This window comes from Haliotis cracherodii, unplaced genomic scaffold (genome assembly GCF_022045235.1).
Source record: "Haliotis cracherodii isolate W230 unplaced genomic scaffold, xgHalCrac1.p SCAF_9, whole genome shotgun sequence".
NCBI lineage: Eukaryota > Metazoa > Mollusca > Gastropoda > Lepetellida > Haliotidae > Haliotis > Haliotis cracherodii.
In genome coordinates this window covers 4,737,460-4,757,011 of record NW_027266343.1, presented here as the reverse complement: position 1 = coordinate 4,757,011, position 19,552 = coordinate 4,737,460, and the positions used below count along the sequence as shown (strand labels likewise).

The following is a 19,552-nucleotide window of genomic DNA, read 5'->3' as shown; positions in this document are numbered from 1 at the left end:
CATTCACCATTAACCCTTTCGGGAAATATTTCTAACAGTGAGACCGAAAAATGTTGAGCCGAAAAATTATGATAGTAGACAAAATAGTTAACTAAAATCTGAAAGAAGGCTTCTTAAGGGGGTCTTTGAATTCTTTTTCAAAAACATAGTTATGTTGCTTCAGGTTTTACAAAAAGAACTTTGATCCATTTGACAGGCTAGACCAGAAACGAAGTGGTATTTTCTCAACCTTAAAGCAATGACTGAAAACATAATGTGCAACAAATAAAAACACCTGCCAGGTTGATGCCTGTGACAGGATAGATTCAAAGACAGTCAGTGTGATATGGACATGAGTGATCTCTCTTCACCAAAAGACTGACTAAATATCCTCTCAAATGTATGGAATATTGTAAGGGACAGTCTGACTGACAGTGTATCTCCGAATGGCTGCAATACTGCTGATGCGGCTTTAAACAATATTACTCACTCACTGACAGTGATAGTTTTGTTTCCAGCTTTCGGACACATTAATGTTTTCACTATCATGGGACATTCATGTACACAATTCTTTGGTTAAATTATATTGAGCATGTTAAGGGTTTTAATATATAATACATAGGAAACTGTAACAATGGGAGATGACTCAGACTTTGTGTATGTAAATTACTTACCATTTTCAAGCTCAAGTCATAATTTTGCTAAATGCTACTTGGAGAATGAGGAGCATGAAAGAAGCATGACCAAAGGACTACTAACGTGCGCATGCGCCTTGACCTTATGATATTACGCTTGTGCACGGACAGCGTCTAAAACGCGAGAACGCGAGTAGGAAATGTCGCATTCTCGCGTCCTCGGGATTTCGTGTTTTTGAGGCCTTATTTGACAAGTCGAGCTTTCGAGATTTTGCATCATGTCCAAATGGTCGCATTCTCGCGTTGTGGACTTTTGACAAAACGTGCTATGTATCAAAAACACGAGAACACGAGATTTTGACCAAATCTCGCCTTCTTGCGATCTCACGTTCTCATGTTTTGGGCATATTAGGCTTGTTTCCCTAGGTCGAGATCGCGAGAATGTCCCTTACAGTATTCCATACAAATGTAATAATTCAGTTGTATATTTCAACCCATAATGATACTAGCTGAAATACATGTATAAATATATTTAACTTGCCTATCTCGCTTTTATGGATTATACGTGAGAGTATGTGTGTATTTGTATGTATTTGTCAAAGATAATCACATGGCGGGTCTTAAAAGCACACTAATGCTCTGTCGGTACTGTTGCAACTACAAAAGTAGAGACTGAGTAAGTTAAGACGTGTTAGGACACTGATGTTACTGTTACCACTTCTAACCCGTAAATGAACTTTGTTTTCCAGAATTACAGAGCATTTTTTATAAAATGTCTGACCAAGGCCTCGAGCTCGAAACTGAAGAGCATCGCTTTCCCTTTAATTGGGACAGGGATCTTGCACTATCCATGTGATGAAGTGGCAAAATGTATCTTCAAGAGCTTTGATGAATTCAAAACAAGCAACCCTGACACCTCCCTATGTGAGGCACGAATTGTTGTGTATCCAAAAGACAAGGCGAATATGAAGGCATGTGACTCACTATCGTTGTTTGAGGCATGACATGATTTAGATTTCGGTGGGATATTTGTGAATATATGCACACACACACACACACACACACACACACACACACACACACACACACACACACACACAGACGTGCATGCAAGGAGTTATATACGTGTGCAAAAATCTTAAACGCGATTTAACCCCATACCTCACCTCACCTCACCTCACCTCACCTCACCTCACCTCACCTCACCCCGCCTCACATAATATCAAGAAAATCAAAGTTCAAATAAAGTTTTCTTTCATTTTTCACAACTGCAAGACTCAGAAAGGTAATACTGTGAGGGAATGATAATGGCTACTTTTCGTCTTTCAATATGTGGTTTCAAAACTGGGCTGTGTTTTGGAAATTACCCAGGAAGTAACCCTTATATCTATCTCTTTTTTATGTTAGATAATTTCTGTTTAAAAGAATAAGACCATGGCTTTTTATAAATGACTGCGGCATTTGTGCCTATGTTATTCATTATGAATTTGCTACAGATCTTTGAGGGTGCCACGCCTACAGAAGCAGCTGCAGATGTGCGTCCAGTATATTCCACAACAAGCGAATTTACGTTACAGACAGGTATTTCTACGTGACATATTTTACTGCGTTTAAGAACGTTTACTACTAGGTACACTGTTAATAAATGTATGCCACAATATATGCTACACTACCAGTTTCTGTACTGTCATGTTCAGGCGCAGGTATTGAGTGAGTGAGTGAGTTGTGTTTTACGCCGCCTTTAACAGTACTCTGCACAGTGAATTGCGACGCCTTAGACGACTGGGCCATCCGTGCCCCCGCAGGTATTGAGCAGTGATCTATAGTGATTATACATTAACACAAGTCAGTGAAATAGCATATTGTTTCTAGTTTAACCCACAAAAGAGCTATTTTCTAATGATACAATATAGTGCTATACAAATGCATATATTATTATTATTATTATTATTATTATTATTATTATTATTATTATTGACTAATAATTGCAACCCTAGTGACGATCCGTGATCCGTGTTATAATTGGTCTTTGGCAACCCATGCTCGTCGTTGCAACCCTAGTGACGATCCGTGATCCGTGTTATATTTGGTCTTTGGCAACCCATGCTCGTCGTTGCAACCCTAGTGACGATCCGTGGTCCGTGTTATAATTGGTCTTTGGCAACCCATGCTCGTCGTTGCAACCCTAGTGACGATACGTGATCCGTGTTATAATTGGTCTTTGGTAACCCATGCTCGTCGTAAAAGGAGACTATGTTGGTCGTAAGAGGCAACTAGCGGGATCGTGTGGTCAGACACCTCACGTATTAGATGCATGTTATCGTATCAAAATTGCGTAGATCGATGCTCATGATGTCAACCACTGAATTGTCTGGTCCAGACTTGATTCTCTTCAGACTGCCATGATATGTATCTGGAATATTGCGGAGTACGACGTCAAACAAAATCAACAAATACAAAGAAAATTGCACCTAAAATATGTCCCATTTTTGTGTTCACAAATGCAAAATATGACACAAAACATTTCCCTTGCACACAGGTTTTATGTATCAAAACATAAATTAACAGAGAATCACCGGACAGTAAAGGATATTTAAGAACTGACTTTAATTTTGTGTGCGTTCATCGGAGTATGAACATTCAGAGAGTGAGGGCAAAACTGTGTGAACGTCGGCGCTTGCCGGTGGCATAAGCGTTTGCATGTTACTTGCTCTACTTGAGGAGAAAGGTCTGCTAAGAACTACCCCAGTAAGTCCGTCAGAATGAAAGCGTGTCGTAATACATGTACATCAAGTACAAGACGTCAAAATGGCCGAAAAGATAAACGTGACGGGAGAGATTTCCGAAGTTGTTAATGAACCTGTGGCGGTTACACTTGTTAGCCGTCATTGATCAATTGGCCGTGATTACAAATATGTGTCAAATAGATTGCTGTAGACTCTCGCTGTCAGTCTCGACACGGATCGAGTCGATACGTTGGATTCGTTTTGTTCACTAGGATGGGTCATAGTGAGTTTATTCGTGAAAGGTCATGCAATCAAACTCTCTGACGTTTCTCAATGTATGCTCACTAGTAAACACGGGAATAATCGTTGCTAGATCTGATGAGTTATACATATTTTTCTTTCTCTGCTGTAGCTGTGGGCATGGCTGGGCACATCCAGCTGCCTGCACACTGGAGTCCAATGACTGAAGAACAGTTTGTGAGCGAAGTACAGCTTAAACCTGAAGATAAAGAATACAAGTTGGTGGCTAGACAATTCAATACAGGCGTGAAGAATCGATATACCATTGTCGAGGTAAGGTTTTAGTAACTTACGTCAACTGAGATCATGTGACGCATTGCTGTTAGCACCTTTTCTCTTTTTGATGTTCATATCAAAATGCGAACCATGTCTTAAAACTGGACAACATATGATCCTGGGTTCGAATCCCAGTTCTTGCTGATTATTATTATTCTTTGTTTGTTTGTAACTTGCTAAAGTTTATACGTCAGAAACCTCCATCACTTTCATCCCACGTCAAGCTGACATGCTGGGGATATAACTGTGTTGTTCAAAGTGGCGTTCAACCCAACTCACTACTCATTTCAGTCTGATGTATTATTGCTTAGGGAAGCACATTCATGTTGATTTACAGACTCAAATCTGCAAGATTCGTTCCTTTAGACAGTGGCATAAACACCTATTGCCTTAAAGTTTCAACCCCCCAATAAACTTAATTAGAAACGTTATATGCTTTTCCACATTAAAATTGCTCTTGCAAATAACTCAAAAGTAGGTGGTAAGAGTATGGCATTGGGATGTCAGCAATTTGACGCCTCTATATTGCAGATGAAGAGAATCCAGAACCGCACACTGTATCTCCAGTATGTGATGCTCCTACACCAGATGGAGTCACAGAACCCGGGTATGGATGTTGAGAGACACCTATGGCACGGAACAAATGGAGATGTTGTGACCAGTATCAATATCCATGGTTTCAGTCGCAGCTATGTAACAGGTACCTTTATTAAAACCAAAAGCAACAATATGCAGCAATTCAAGTTCAACATAGATTTTAAAGACAAGAAACAAACCCGTTTAAAATCATGCAAACATTATATTTTCATAATTTTCACCAGCTGAATGTTTGCCGATGTTTCAGTTGTTGGTGAGAATTGATATACATGCACACTTTCATAACTTTCATAACCGCAAAAACTGCTAGTTATCTAATTCGTATACATTTTGTGAATAAAAATGTAAACACTAGCCATTGTATGAGTGTCTGAACGAGAATTAAAACTGTAATGAACATCATAGAGAAATTCGATTATCCACTGTACCTCATAAAAAGTTAAAGGTGTATTCCCCATGTGCCTCACAGCAAAGATTTTCTGCATTTTTACAATACAATGCTTTAGCGCGAGGTTTCTAATGTATAAATAAGAGGTATCTTCTCTGCATTGGGACTATATCAGATTTCAAAACACAGTATGTTTATCTCCATTCTACCTGACGGGCAGTTGTCAACGCACATAGTGGCCATACACGCTCCTGAACTTGTGTGCCATCAGATTCTCGCGCTTGGAACTAATGATTTAAACTGTTCATGTTATTACCGAATACCGAATTTGCTTGGAACAAATTATGGTTACCACCGTTAATTAAAATCCTTCTTTGGACATTAATGATTAAAAATTACCTTCTCTGATACATTTTTCCGTTGTATATCATATATGGGATTACTTTTTAAAATGTGAAGTTTTTAATTTGACTCAGTATATATTTACAATATATTCGGATTCGTACAATGGTATCTGCCTTCAGCAGAGATTTCTTATGATTGTGGAAAGATTTTTGTCGACTGTATTTTCTAAACATTCAGCTATATTTGGTAACAACAAAATTCCCTTAAAACTCACGAAAAGACACCACCACTTCAATTCCACTTTAATACAAGTTTATACTATATAGTAGTTTATAAACTGTCATATACATTTTATTACAGCCCATCGCTTTGGAAAGGGAGCTTATTTTGCTGTCAACACAAGCTACTCTGCTAGAGACCGTTACTCTCCTCCGAATACAGATGGTATCAAGCACATCTATTACGCATCCGTCCTCACTGGACACTTCACTGAAGGAACAGAAAACATGGTAGCTCCCCCGTCTCGAGGCCTCGAAGACCCAAATGTTCTGTACGACAGTTTGGTGAACAAACTGCACGACCCCGGCATGTACGTGGTGTTCAACGACGTCCAGGCCTATCCCAAGTACCTCATCACTTTTCGGGAGTAAAGAAGAACAGGGAAACAGTGTGAAGAATTTGACCATCTGTTATTTGAATTTGTGTCTACTTACATAACCATTACACTCTAACCAAAGTATTTACATACCTGATCAATACACTGCAACTGGTTTGCACTTCCGTTTTTGGTTTAGAGGTGTTAGTAACTTGACATGCATCATCAAAAGTATTGATAATAAAAACATAGTTATAACCTTTATTTCTCACAAACCAATGATAGATATGATCGATTGCCCCAGATTTGACGACAGGCAATCCACCATGTCACCTAGCCTGAACACCCGATCCATTTAGCCAGTTCGAACAGCAAGCACCGGGGATATATTCTCCACTGCAATACGGTGATTCCAGCTGTTAATGTATGTCATAGATCCATATATGATTATGCTCTACATATTTGAATATAGTTTATGGGATTATGTTTACATGAACCAAGCTTCATTCAGATTGTTTGACAATTAACATCATCAGTATACAGATAAGTTCATTGAGTTGCGAAATTACACAAAGATTTTAACAACAATGAAATATCCAGGAAGGCATCTAGTTACTCGTGAATTTTAACCAACAATTTTCATATTGTCTTGGGTTGACCACAAGGACGATGTTGATTAGCTGATGCATATTTGCTTGAAACAGAGGAGGTTTTTTGGATGGGTTTCTTATAACACAGTATCAAATCTGAAATATGATTGGTTTATTGCATGCTGTTTTGCACTGATCTGTAAAATAAGTTCTAAATAATTACTTGCTAGGTTTTTTATATGGATAGAAAACCGTGAATATGTTCTTTTACTCTTATCCATTTGGTTTGCTTCACATTGTGATAATTACCGTAATGATTTAATGTCCATATTAACAGATTTTACAGATGTGTAGTTTGTTCTGCTTGTTGTACGGCTATGGTATTGTCGATTGAATATGGAATTTTCACATATTCTGGTAGCAATATGACATACTAACTGACCAACTGCTTCTGAAGTTTAACCCACTCAATACTGCTTTGAGGAAAGCGTCTTTGAAAGAAGATTAAACCAGATCATCTTCTTATGACGAAAAAGCAAAGGTATATCCAGCTCCTCATAACTTAGATAATGTAAACATATTAGAACAAATGCATATACAACAACCAACAATGTTCAAGATTGTCTGGGCAGCTTTAAAGCATATTACAGAACAACGATCATGCATTTGGACTTTCAGCTTACCGCTCATATATATGTACCCTTTTAAGAGATTAAAGTATGACAAAAGTAAACAAAGTATGACTATTTTATGTTGTTCTGAAAATCTTGAATTTGTTGTGATAATTTACTTACTGGAACTTTCGGTTCCAGTGTAATATGTAGTAACATTCCAACGCCGGATGTAAAGGACATAGATGTCAAACTTTCTTTTTATTGTGAGGTTTCTTCATAATTTAGACTGCAAAACGCATGTATATGAGTATGTGCTTATGTTTAGATACAACGATATGTTATTGATAGTATATCGAGAGGTAAATATATACTGGGTTTTGTTTTAGTTTTAGAAGAACATCATTGGAATTATAAATTTAGATATCTTGTGTTTGTCTTATAGTTTAAGGCAAATGTGGTGGAATAAACAATTACTGATATAGTTTGTGTATATCCAAACACATATGTTTGTTTCAAAGGATATTCATGTTGGCCTACTTGAGTGTAATATTTATATATCCTTGTTGATATATTTTCAACAATCAGCTTGCAATTTTCACCTAGACGATTAAGTTGTACCCTAACTTTAGAAGCGGGGATAAATTGAAGTTTTATTGTTCACTTTGATATGCTCCTGGGGAATTTAAACATAAGAAAACAGTAGTAAACAGCATACGTGTATTGGAATGCCATTACCACAGTAAATTACAGTCATGGTATTAATATCAACAATTCGTCTTTTGTAGTGGAGCTATAACTGATAGGCGATCACATCAACAACCTGGTGCATGCATAAAACATGCAAAGCTATCTGATAATGCTCTCTGTTAACATTATCTCTACCCCGAGAACAAATGTGTGTTATCGCGCGGTCCCATTTCGAAAATTCACCGGGGCAACTGGGAAACCAAATCAATGGGAGACCAAAGTTCAGACGCTGTGATGAAACATATATGAATTTCCGGGAAGGGGACTACCTGGGACATACTTGAAATACCTGTACCTCTTGAAATGAAAGCGACCGACGGTCCCTAGCCAGAAATGTGACTCATATGAATGCGACTCCCCCCACCCCCAACACCCAGTGGAATTACTTACATACTGGCAACTCTTGACCCAAGCAGTAGCAATTCACAGGATGACTATAATTTACTGTAATATTTGAATGACATTGTTATATACTTGTTACAAATGCTGCTCAATAAAAAGTGATATGGAATACACAGTTTTTGTTTTGTAGTTTGTAATCCAAAATGTGAAGTGAGGCCGTCTTATTGTTGATAGTCATTTTGAGATATATCTGCGATGTTTAATCGTTATCAAATTTAACGATGCCTGGTTTGACCAATTATATTTTTCTCGTCCACACTCTTCTAGTGGAGGACAGTTGCTGCAGTGGATCGAAGTGTGTGGTTTGTATGATGATCTCGCAAACCTGCCTCACTCGCTAGGTCAGGAACAATTTTCTGAGGTGTGCTGTGCGACGCCTTGTTGTACAGTATCATACTTGCTCTTGTGATTGATGAAGCGGAGATGAATGTAATTCACCATCTGTTCCTCCAAAGTTTAATGTATAAATAATCCTAATGGCAAATATTATTTCATTGCCAGAAAGGTCAGCAACTTGACGATAAAATCGCTAATGATCATTACAGTTGAAATCTTTCCGTGGTGGATGGTGGTTCAGTGTTTACACTCACTCGGTCACTTTACAGTTTTGTTTGTTTGTTTGTTGTTTAACGCCGCACTCAGCAATATTCCAGCTATAGGATGATCGAGTCTGGACTAGACAATCATGATATCATGAGCATCGATCCACGCAATTGGGATACGATGACATGCATCAACCAAGTCAGCGAGCCTGACCACCCGATTCCGTTAGTCGCCTCTTATGACAAGCATAGTTGCCTTTTATGGCAAGCATAGGTTGTTGAAGCCCTATTCCTTCCCCGATCTTCAGAAATCATGTACACTTCCTTTATAGGTCAGGGAACTTGAACATTCTTATAAAGCTCATCCTCGATGTCTCAGACATGAAGTAAGGCTCGTTTAATCGATAACTCAAGAAGCATATAATGTATGTCAAGGAAACCAGATAATGTCATCTTGTCAACGGAGCCTTTGTTTCTGCAGAGTTTTAATAATATTTATGCATTATCGTGATTATAATGTTAATAGGTGTTCGCGAAAGGGTGAGCATTCTTGCCTCACAGATAACACCCTCATAAACACATGCAAAGGCAAATAAAAGATATCTTTCCCTTTTCCTCCCTTGTAATGTTTAAGCCCCCGAGGGAATAAATCGACAAAACCCTTTCCATTTCCAATAGAAATACGATTCCGACAATGTCATGAGCATGTATGTATGAATCACTATCAAATAGTAATGATACCAGGTGTTCGCGAAAAGGTGAGCGCTTCCTGCCCCACCGGTGGTATCCGTCACAAACACATGCAAAGGCAAGCCAACTGCTCACCCGAAAAAGCACGGGAACACACGGCACAAGCCAAAACAGTCCGGAAACAGCCCCCACATGTCTACCACAAAACCTCTTGATAGCTTCACAGAGGCCTTGTATGTTTAACCTTGATCAAACAACCTCTGAACAAAAGTCGCATGACGCTCCCTGAAGTCTTGGTAGAACGGACAAACTCGATTTGCTGTCATATTTTCATGTACTTTCAATACATCCATGGTGTCTGGGCAGTGTGAAAGTGATATATTTGTTATTATATTTTCTAAGGCTAAACCTACCAGAAGTGGGTCAACGTGTCAACGCCATCCTGTGTGATCTTTTAGCAATCAGAACACTGAGAGTGTAAATGCTCATTCTGACTTGGAAGGGGGCACGGGTGGCCCAGTCGCCTAAGGCGCCGCAATTCGCTGTGCAGAGTTGCATCTCTTGGGCACGCCAGAAACCTATGATTGTGGGTTCGAATCCCGGTTCGCCCAGATTATGCTTCTACTTTGTCAGCACCATACTCGTGGGTTTCATCGAAGTGGTAAACGTCTAAGACCTGCATCACTTCGGGCGTTCCCCCGCATCAAGTTGACACGCCGTGATATAACTGGAATACTGTTAAACGCGGCGTTAAACCCAACTCTCTCACTCTGACTTGGAGACTCGCTTTAGTATCAAAGGGAATGAATGAATGAATGAATGAATGAATGAATGTATTTATCTCCTCCAGATAAATCCGAAGATTCTCAAAACATCAAGATTATGTAATTAAATGATCAAATAGCACAATAATCAAACATATATACACACATATATACATATCAATGTCCCGCATATTTACAGGCTAGAAACAATGAGAAATATTGGTAAGGGTACCACACGTTGTTTAGGATATGTTTAATTTGATATACATACTTTGAAAATTCAATAATTGTGAAATGCCACGTTACTTCATCAGTGCCATTGTTGTCTGCACCAAGAAAGAATGCTATCTTCCATCATCTCTATTTTAACATACATTTCAACATCGAGATTATCAATTAGAGTTAAAAAAATAAATCTCTCTCTGAAAGTAGATCGACATTCATTAGATATTTCATTTAACACAATCTTTCTCCACTTAGTCTTCGCGGGGAATTCCCCAGTTCGAACGTAGTGAAATACATGATGAAGTAGGTTATATTTCTTGGCTGTTGGAAGCAACACTCCACATAAACTGTGTAAATTATTGTTATGAAAGAAATAGAGTGAAGTTGATGCGCAGAAAACAGTTTTACAAATTGAGACACATGAGTTGTTGCAGAGACGCCCCAGCAGCTGTAGTCTACATTTATCTATATAGCCAACCATGCTCCAAAGTCCTAGATTAGCAATAGTGGCATCAGTGGGGCAACGTTTGTCAAAACCTTGTACAATCCTTGCAAAGTAACGCTGGGTGCTTTCAGCTAATTCAAGATCTTTACCATGCAGAGGAGGTAGTAATTCACATCCATAAAAACTTGTTGTTAAAATCATTCTTTTCCAGATATCAATACTTGCATACTGATGTAAGTCACTACTATTTAGACCAACAGAGAGGAGAGAATTAATAGTACGCCTTGCTTTTGTGCAGCTCTCTTCAATACATAATTTGAAAGAAGGATTACTTTGTAGAACAACACCCGCATATTTTACATTATCAAACATAGGTATGTCATAGTCCCCAAAGTGATAAGCATGCGTACACAATAATTGCTTCTTTTTATGAAACACAACAATTTTACTTTTCAATGCATTATAGGTTAATCGCCATTTGGAAGCGTAATTAACAACTGTATCTAAGGCTGTTTGCAGACATTTAGGGCTGTAACTGATAAGAGTAGTATCATCAGCAAGTAACACGCATGGTAAACTAACATTATATATACATATTCCTGTATCTAACTGCCGAAGCTCAGTTATGAGGTCATATATGTACACAAGAAAAAGCCAAGCTGAGATAACTCAGCCCTGACCTATACCTTGTCTAACAGCAAATGCATCAGCTTTTTCCCCCTTATACTGAACACACGCATACATGGAAGTATAACAGTGATGTAACAGAGACCACATTCTACCCCTTATACCAAGATGATAGAGTTTTACAAAGAGACCCGAGTGCCATATTCGATCAAAAGCTTATCTAGAAATGCTGTGTAAATACATGATCCCCTGTTTACATAGCTTTGTACACATTCGATGAGGGTAAATTGCGACAGAACAGCACCGTGCTCCTTCCTAAAGCCAAACTGCAACATATCGGGCAAATTACAGGCATTTCGGGATGTCCACGTTAGGTGTTATATACATTTGTAGAACACTGTAATATCTCATATCAATGTATCTTCATCAAATTGGAGGAAATAAAGATGATCTATCTATCTATCTTCCTGAACCGATATTTCGGCACATAGTACATTATCAACACATGAGTTAGATTCATTTCTGGAGGCTAATTTCTCAATTTCATAGTCAATACCATCTTTAAAGTCTTGATCGAACTGGTCGGAGTCATATGGTTTTGCTAGATCCGCATAGTACCTACCCCAAAGCCGAAATATGTCAGTGGGGGTTGTTACATTACGGTCATCATATGTAAGTTTTTCAACTCCGATCTTCTGCTTACGTAGTTTTCTTACAGATTTATAAAACGTATTCACATCAGTATCACAATTTTTTTCTAAATCTAAACAAAATGTCTTTGAATAGGCCTGCTTTGACTGTCCGTGACTACGTCGGAATTCTCGCTTAGTTTTCTTGTATGATGTATAGAATAGAAATTATCCCCCCTTGGTTTATCCTCGGATAACCATCTCCGCCTTGCAACTCGCATGTTATAACGGTCTTGGGGTAGCCCATCCTGTTTCCAGTAAGGCTTCAGATGAGCCTTGATACTACCTACTGGTATAGACTGTCTACTGGCATCAATCATACATTTACTGATCCCCGTATTAAATGATTCAATATCATCACGTGTATCTATTGATAAACAAGTCTCTGCATTGTTTAGCAATGTATCAAGACAGACCTTGTATGAAGAGATCTCAATATTTGAAGCTTTGTCCCATTTAACAAAACATGTTTCTTTAACCTTTTGCTTTACATTATCATTTACATCTACTTGTATGGTAGCTACACATGGGAAGTGATCGGATACATCATAACTAGTGAATAGCACTTCACTTGAGCTAACGTTACTCTGCAAATGGGAAGGAATCAGGATATAATCAATCATAGACTTGTTTATGTTATCTTTGCTCCTGAAAGTATATGAGCTAATGACTTGAATTGTATTCACTAAATAAGGAGTGCTAACAAAGTGAGACAGAAGTTTGTCGCGTGGTAACATTAGACGCTTACATATATCCGAGTTGGGATCACCTAGAATAATTGTGTCACTCTGCACACACAACTCATCATATGGCAGATAGTTCGTCTAGAGCCGTGCGATACTAAGAGTGACGGGTATTAGTGGACGGAAGGCGACATGCAATCACATACATGTCAGCGGCACGTGGGTGCGTTAACTTAACGGCAATACTACTGTCAGAAGACGAATGTATACATTGCGTCCTCCATTTTGAATGAGTGTTCTGTAGAAGAGCTATACCACCGAACCCTCTCGTGGAGGTACATGCATCGTCACAAATGTAGGATAGAAGTTTACAACATTTAATATCTTTGAATCTTTGAATATTGCATGTTTTTAGCCAGTGTTCTTGTACAGCAATGATATCGACATAGTCCGGTAAAATACTGAGTGAGTGAGTTGGGTTTAACGCCGCTTTTAACAGTATTCCAGTCATATCACGGTGTGTCAGCTTAATGTGGGAGGAAAGCCCGAAGTGATGCAGGTCTCAGACGTTTACCACTTCGGTGACACCCATGAGCACGTGTATGGTGCTGACAAACCTAGAAACATAATTGGGGCGAACCGGGATTCGAACCCACCTTCTAGAGTGTTATACGATTTGCTGAGGGTTAGTCTGATTATTCCGCTGGGCAGAGTCCTGTAACACTATTCAGTGTGGGCAGAGGCTGTATGTTGCCGCCGGCTATACTGGAGAGTTTTCCTGTCCAGGTGATCTAATGGTCAAGATGAGACAGTTACTGGCTGACAAATTGCCTCCGGCTGATTGACGACCGTGTTAGACAAAGTGGTGCTTTGATTCTCCAGTAATCTAGTGGTCAGGAACTGTGTTAATGTGGAGGGACATCCTCCACACATCAGGGGATATATCAAGGACTGACCTGTTTTGTGACCGAACTGTCATGTACTGACCGACAATTGTCGTCGGCTGACTGATGAATCGTGATTCAGGCTGACGAAATCGTGGTGCAAGCGCGTGTTGGGTCACGTTCAGCCAGCCAGGCTATCCACATATAAGCCGGTCCGTCAGTGAAGACGCAGAGAGACGCAGAGAGACGCAGAGGGACGCAGAGAGAGGCAAGAAGGCACAGAACCAGCAACACCAACCAAGACCAGATCGACAGAGCAGTCCCGGAGAGCAGCCCCAGGTCTCTAACAGCCGCCACGACTAACAACCACCTGTCAACCTAGCTCCCACCAGAACAACACATAGGGACAAGCTCTTGTCGCATCTGGTCGTGCCTGAACAATCACCACAGTCTCTTCTCACAAGTCTCTGCCACGTTCGCCCTGGTGAAAAACGTATTGTACTGTAAAGTATTTGTTAACAGTTATTAAAGAAAAACCGTTATAACCCTGAACGACTCTTCTGTTGTGCTACATATAGCACGGGCGTGGGTTCTTCTTTGGTGCCGTGACCCGGATCCCTCTCAAATAGGAACAGCCTGAGACGAGTGGAGACTGACGTCCAGATCCTAGTTGGTAAGTAGCTCAGACTTCTCCTCATTTTAATCCTCGTAATGGCTAGCCAGGAACTAGGTGAATTCTTGTCAGGAATAGCGGGACAGATTTCAGGACAGTTAACCAATCTATCAACTACCCTAGGTGCGCAGGGAATAGCGCAGGTTATTAAAACATTTGAGGGGGAGCCCACAAAATTTAAGGAGTGGATTAAGAGCATTGAAAAATATGCACTACTCATTAATGCGGATAGAGAAAGAGTGAAGCTGGTAGCCTACCAGTCAAGTTCAGGGGCGGTTAGCGACTTCATTCATAGGTACCTGCAGGATCATGACCAGGCAACATGGCAGGAATTAAAACATGAACTAACTAAAAGGTTTGCAGAGATAACGGACCCCCAACATGCATTCATGTTGTTGAGGGCTGTGAAACAAAAGTATAATGAAAGTGTGCAGCTGTTTGCAGAACGGCTGCTGAACCTGGCTGAAGAAGCCTATGCCGGGTTAGGTAGGGAAGGAAATGGTGCGGCAATAGAACGCCAATTAGTAGGATTCTTCATAGATGGGTTGGCCCATGATTATTTAAAAATGAAAGTCATGAGAGAAAATCCACCTAACCTAGCGACAGCTGTAACGTGCGCGACGCACGAACAAAATCTAAGAGCTAGATTTAACCTAAGAATAGGGAAAAGTAGACAGGTGATAGATGACCAACGTGGGGAAGAGCCCATGGAGGTCGACCATTTCCGGCCTAAGGCCAAATGTTTTAAGTGCCAGAAAGTAGGCCACAGGGCGAGAGACTGTAGGGCAGGCGACAGACACAGAGTGAATGATAGGCCTGGCATAAACGCCATCATGAATCATCAAGGTGGGCCTTCCAACAACCCACCGGCATTACTGTGCTGGGTATGTAACCAGCCGGGACATTTCAAACGGGATTGCCCGAGTAGAGCTAGGAGTAATGGGGCAGGCTATGGGGCACGTAGGGGAACAGGGAACCAAGGTTTAAACTAAACACTCCTTCTCATGACGAAACCAATGGGAAGGAGGAGGAAGAGACAAAATATAGCATTAATTTGGCTGGAAGCCCGAGCTCGTGTACACTAAGGATAGGGAAACAACAATTTAGGTGCTTAATTGATTCAGGAGCAGAAGTGTCTATTATTCATAGAAGGGTTTTCCGGGAATTAAGAGGGCTCCATGAATTAGGTAAGAAGAAGGTTTCGCTGCAATCTGTAAATGGGAACAATTTGGAAGTAGATGGCTTTGTAAACCTGACATTTAAGATGAGAGGAGTAACCTTATCTCATCAATTCTATGTGGTAGGAAACATGAATAGGAATATTATTTTAGGCAGGGATTGGCTAAAACAAAATGGTGTCAGACTATATTATGACCTTGGTAGCTTAAGGATAGGAAAAACTTATGTACCGTTAGAGGAAGACCTGCACATTGCCTCCATTGTTCGTCTGGCAGGGGACACAATATTGAAACCCCAAAGTAGGAGCCTGTGCAGGGCAAAGGTTAAGCAAGGACCATATTTTTCAGACACTGCCCTTTACCAAGTGTCAGCAATAGACACTGGCTATTTGTCTAGTGAAACGGGACTAATGGTTACTAATTCATTGGCGAAAATGAACAGGAAGGGGAACCTACCCATCATGCTAGTAAACACGACCAACAAAACGTTTAGGCTAAGGAGGGGGTGCGTAGTGGGGAAGCTAGACAATGTGCCTGAGGCAAACTTAGTGACACTAGCCGACCAGCTAGGAAACTTGCCCACATCACCTCCTGATGAGACATCACAGGATGTTGACACTCCCCTGGAGCATCAAGGGAGGATACAGGATTTAGTAGATAAGCACAGAGACCTTTTTGCCACAAGTGACTTGGACCTAGGCCATACTAATACGGTCCAGATGAAGATTGACACAGGTGACCACCCACCTATCAAGCTAAGGCCATATCGGACGCCACTCAACAAGAGAAAAGTGGTAGATAAGGCAATCAATGACATGCTTGATGCCAAGATCATTAATAGATCAAGGTCCCCATGGAGTTTCCCTATTGTTGTAGTTGACAAGAAAGATGGAAGCAAACGCTTCTGTGTCGACTTCAGATCGCTCAACAAAATCACAAGGCCAATCTCCACGCCTCTCCCGCTGATTGATGACATATTAACACAATTAGGGGATTCTAAATACTTCACCACTCTGGATTTGAAGTCGGGGTATTGGCAGATTTTGATGGACGAGAAGGATAAGGAGAAAACAGCATTCGCATGCCACCGAGGCCTGTTTGAATTCTCGGTCATGCCATTTGGTCTCTGTAATGCTCCATCAATCTTCATGGAACTCATGAATGAGGTTCTACAAGACCTAGAGGCATTTGCTATAGCGTACTTAGATGATATCTTGATCTTCTCAAAAACGCTAGATGACCATATGTCTCATATTCAAGCCGTGTTTGAACGTATAAGAAGGCATTCCCTCAAGCTCAAACTCTCCAAGTGCAGTTTTGCTCAATCAGAGACAAACTACTTGGGATTCGTGATCAACCAAGATGGGATCAAGCCTGAGGAACAGAAAGTAGAAGCCATACGGTCAATGGGAGCCCCGACAACCGTCAAAGAGGTCAGAAGCTTCATTGGTATGTGCAATTACTATCGTCGTTTCATTCCCAATTTCTCAAAGATTGCCGAACCTATCGTTCGGTTAACAAAGAAATATGCCAGATTTTCCTGGACAGAGGAATGCAAACGAGCTTTCGAGTTCCTGAAACAGAGTCTGACGGTGATACCACTGCTGACGTATCCCGATCCAAACAGACCCTACATCCTGTATACGGATGCAAGTGACAGCTGTATTGGTGCTTGTCTAGCCCAAGTAAGTGATGACGGAACCGAAAAGCCTATTCATTTTCTGTCACACAAGCTGAGTGACACCCAGACACGCTGGGCAACGATAGAGAAGGAGGCATATGCGATACACTTTGGCCTACAGAAACTAGACCATTATTTGCATAATGCGGAATTTGTGATTAAAACCGATCACAAACCATTAAAGTACCTATTGGAGTCTCCAATGCAAAATAAAAAGGTACAGCTATGGGCCCTGGGAATAGCAGGATATAACTGTCAAGTACAGTACATTGCAGGTACAGAGAATACCTGTGCGGATCTGCTATCCAGAGTCCCATCCGATGGGAATGCCCCTCAACCAAACAATGAGGAGAGCGAGCATGTCGTGAATGACAACAGTCTAGAGATCAATGTGCTAGACTCGTCGAAGTTTGACCCAAAGACATATGCTCGTTGTCAAGCTCCGGAACCCGAGGGTCCTGCTGAGATAAGGCCACAGGACCCCAATCTAGATATGGCCACAGAGCAGTCCCTGGATGAAGAGATCCAGAGGATAAAAACCTCACTGGAGAAAGGACTGGAGGGTCGCTATAGTCTTAAGAAATTCCTGGTAATAGATGGTCTATTATACTACATCACAGATGTGGATGATGAGCCAGTCACTAGACTGTATGTGCCTGTATCACTAAAAGGCCAACTAATCAACCAGTACCATGACGAGAATGGGCATATGGGGATTGACAAGACCTTCGATGCCCTAAAGACAAAGTACTACTGGCCGAATATGTACAAAGATCTATATGAGTACATATCTGGGTGCGTAACTTGTCAAGCCCGGTCTCTACAGAAACAAAGACCTCCGCTCCAGGAAACTGACGTGCCTCCTTATCCCTTTGCAAAGATAAGCATGGATCTGTCAGGACCATACCCAACTACTCTGTCAGGTAACAAGTATATTGTTGGGTTTGTAGACCTCTACAGTGGTTGGCCTGAGGCTTTTGCAGTACCTGACAAGACTGCGGAAACCATCGCCCATCTGTTAATAGAGGAAATATTCCCTCGTTATGGCTCCCCACTAGAGATTGTCACGGACAATGGGACAGAGAATGTGAATCGTGTAGTGAGAGAAACCCTTACAACATTAGGCACTCACCACGTGACGACTTCCTTTTATCACCCTCAGGCTAATGGTAGAGTTGAGCGTTTCCACAGGACATTGCATGATGTCTTAGCGAAGAAACTTGATGACAACCTAACTACATGGGACTTGCACCTGAACCAGACACTAGCAGCTATTCGGTTCAATGTCTGTGAGTCATCCAAGTTCTCGCCCTTTTTCCTCTTATACAACAGAGATGTAGTCCTACCTTTGGACACTCTCCTAAAGCCGAGGAAGAAATATCATGGGGAGGAAGAGCATAAGATTGCCTTGCAGCAACAACACAAGTCATTTGTCCTTGTACACAGACATGTGAAGAAAGCAAAGAAAAGGCAGGCAAAATATGCTGACCGGCCCAGTAGGCCGAATGAGATAAAAGTTGGTGATCCTGTTTTCTATAGGCATCACCAGCGGAAAAGTAAATTGCAATCAAAATGGAAGCCATACTACAGAGTCATAGAGCAGACGTCACCTGTCACTTTCATCATCCGTAGTCAACTAGATGGCACCGTGACAAAAGCACATGCCGAACATTTGCGCATAGCGAAACTAGATGACTGGGAGATCCCGAAGGACACAACAGGCAGGCCCAGAAGGAAGGCCTACTATGTTGTTCCTCCGGATGGGTCAAGTAGTGAAGACGAAGATACTACTGATCCCATATCTCGGATGACAAGGCGATACCGCCATGAAAGGTCTGACTCTGAAGAAGAAGACTATATACCACTGGCAGAGTTGCAGAAGCGACTAAGGGCCAGGAACCGTGACTCTGAAGGGGGTCAGGATAATGACCCAGAGTCAGCGGGAAAGTACGGAACACGTGATGAGCAAAGAGAGTTCCATGGCTCCGTTGCGGATAGCGACGCGGAGGATATGTGGATAGAGTCCACTGAATTGAGCCGAACTAGGGACTCTGGTGCAAACTCACCCTCCGACAAGGGTAAGAATCTGAAACAGTTGCTCCAGGCAATGGCTGGATTACTGTAGTATATTTCCCGGGGGTCGACTAGATGTCATTGTGACCGGCACAGGCCGAATATTTGCGGATAGCGAAACTAGGAGACTGGGAAAGGATTGTGTAGATACGGTTGGGCATTAGAATCAGGTATATGATTTTTCTCTTATGTTTCAGAGAAAAC

At 41.0% G+C, this 19,552-nt stretch overlaps 1 protein-coding gene across 2 annotated transcripts in view; it reads left to right on the top strand.

The window, feature by feature from the left end:
• The window catches only part of LOC139452666 (protein mono-ADP-ribosyltransferase PARP15-like), a 73,898-nt gene extending 65,648 nt beyond the window's left edge, over nucleotides 1-8,250 (top strand). For both annotated transcript variants that reach the window (XM_071234206.1, XM_071234207.1), the window contains exons 14-18: nucleotides 1,364-1,585; nucleotides 2,111-2,195; nucleotides 3,753-3,913; nucleotides 4,448-4,616; nucleotides 5,607-8,250. In XM_071234206.1, coding sequence (XP_071090307.1) covers nucleotides 1,364-1,585; nucleotides 2,111-2,195; nucleotides 3,753-3,913; nucleotides 4,448-4,616; nucleotides 5,607-5,896 — 927 coding nt within the window. In that variant the 3' untranslated portion in view covers nucleotides 5,897-8,250. The remainder of the gene's footprint in view (nucleotides 1-1,363; nucleotides 1,586-2,110; nucleotides 2,196-3,752; nucleotides 3,914-4,447; nucleotides 4,617-5,606) is intronic.
• The last annotated feature ends 11,302 nt before the right edge of the window (nucleotides 8,251-19,552 follow it).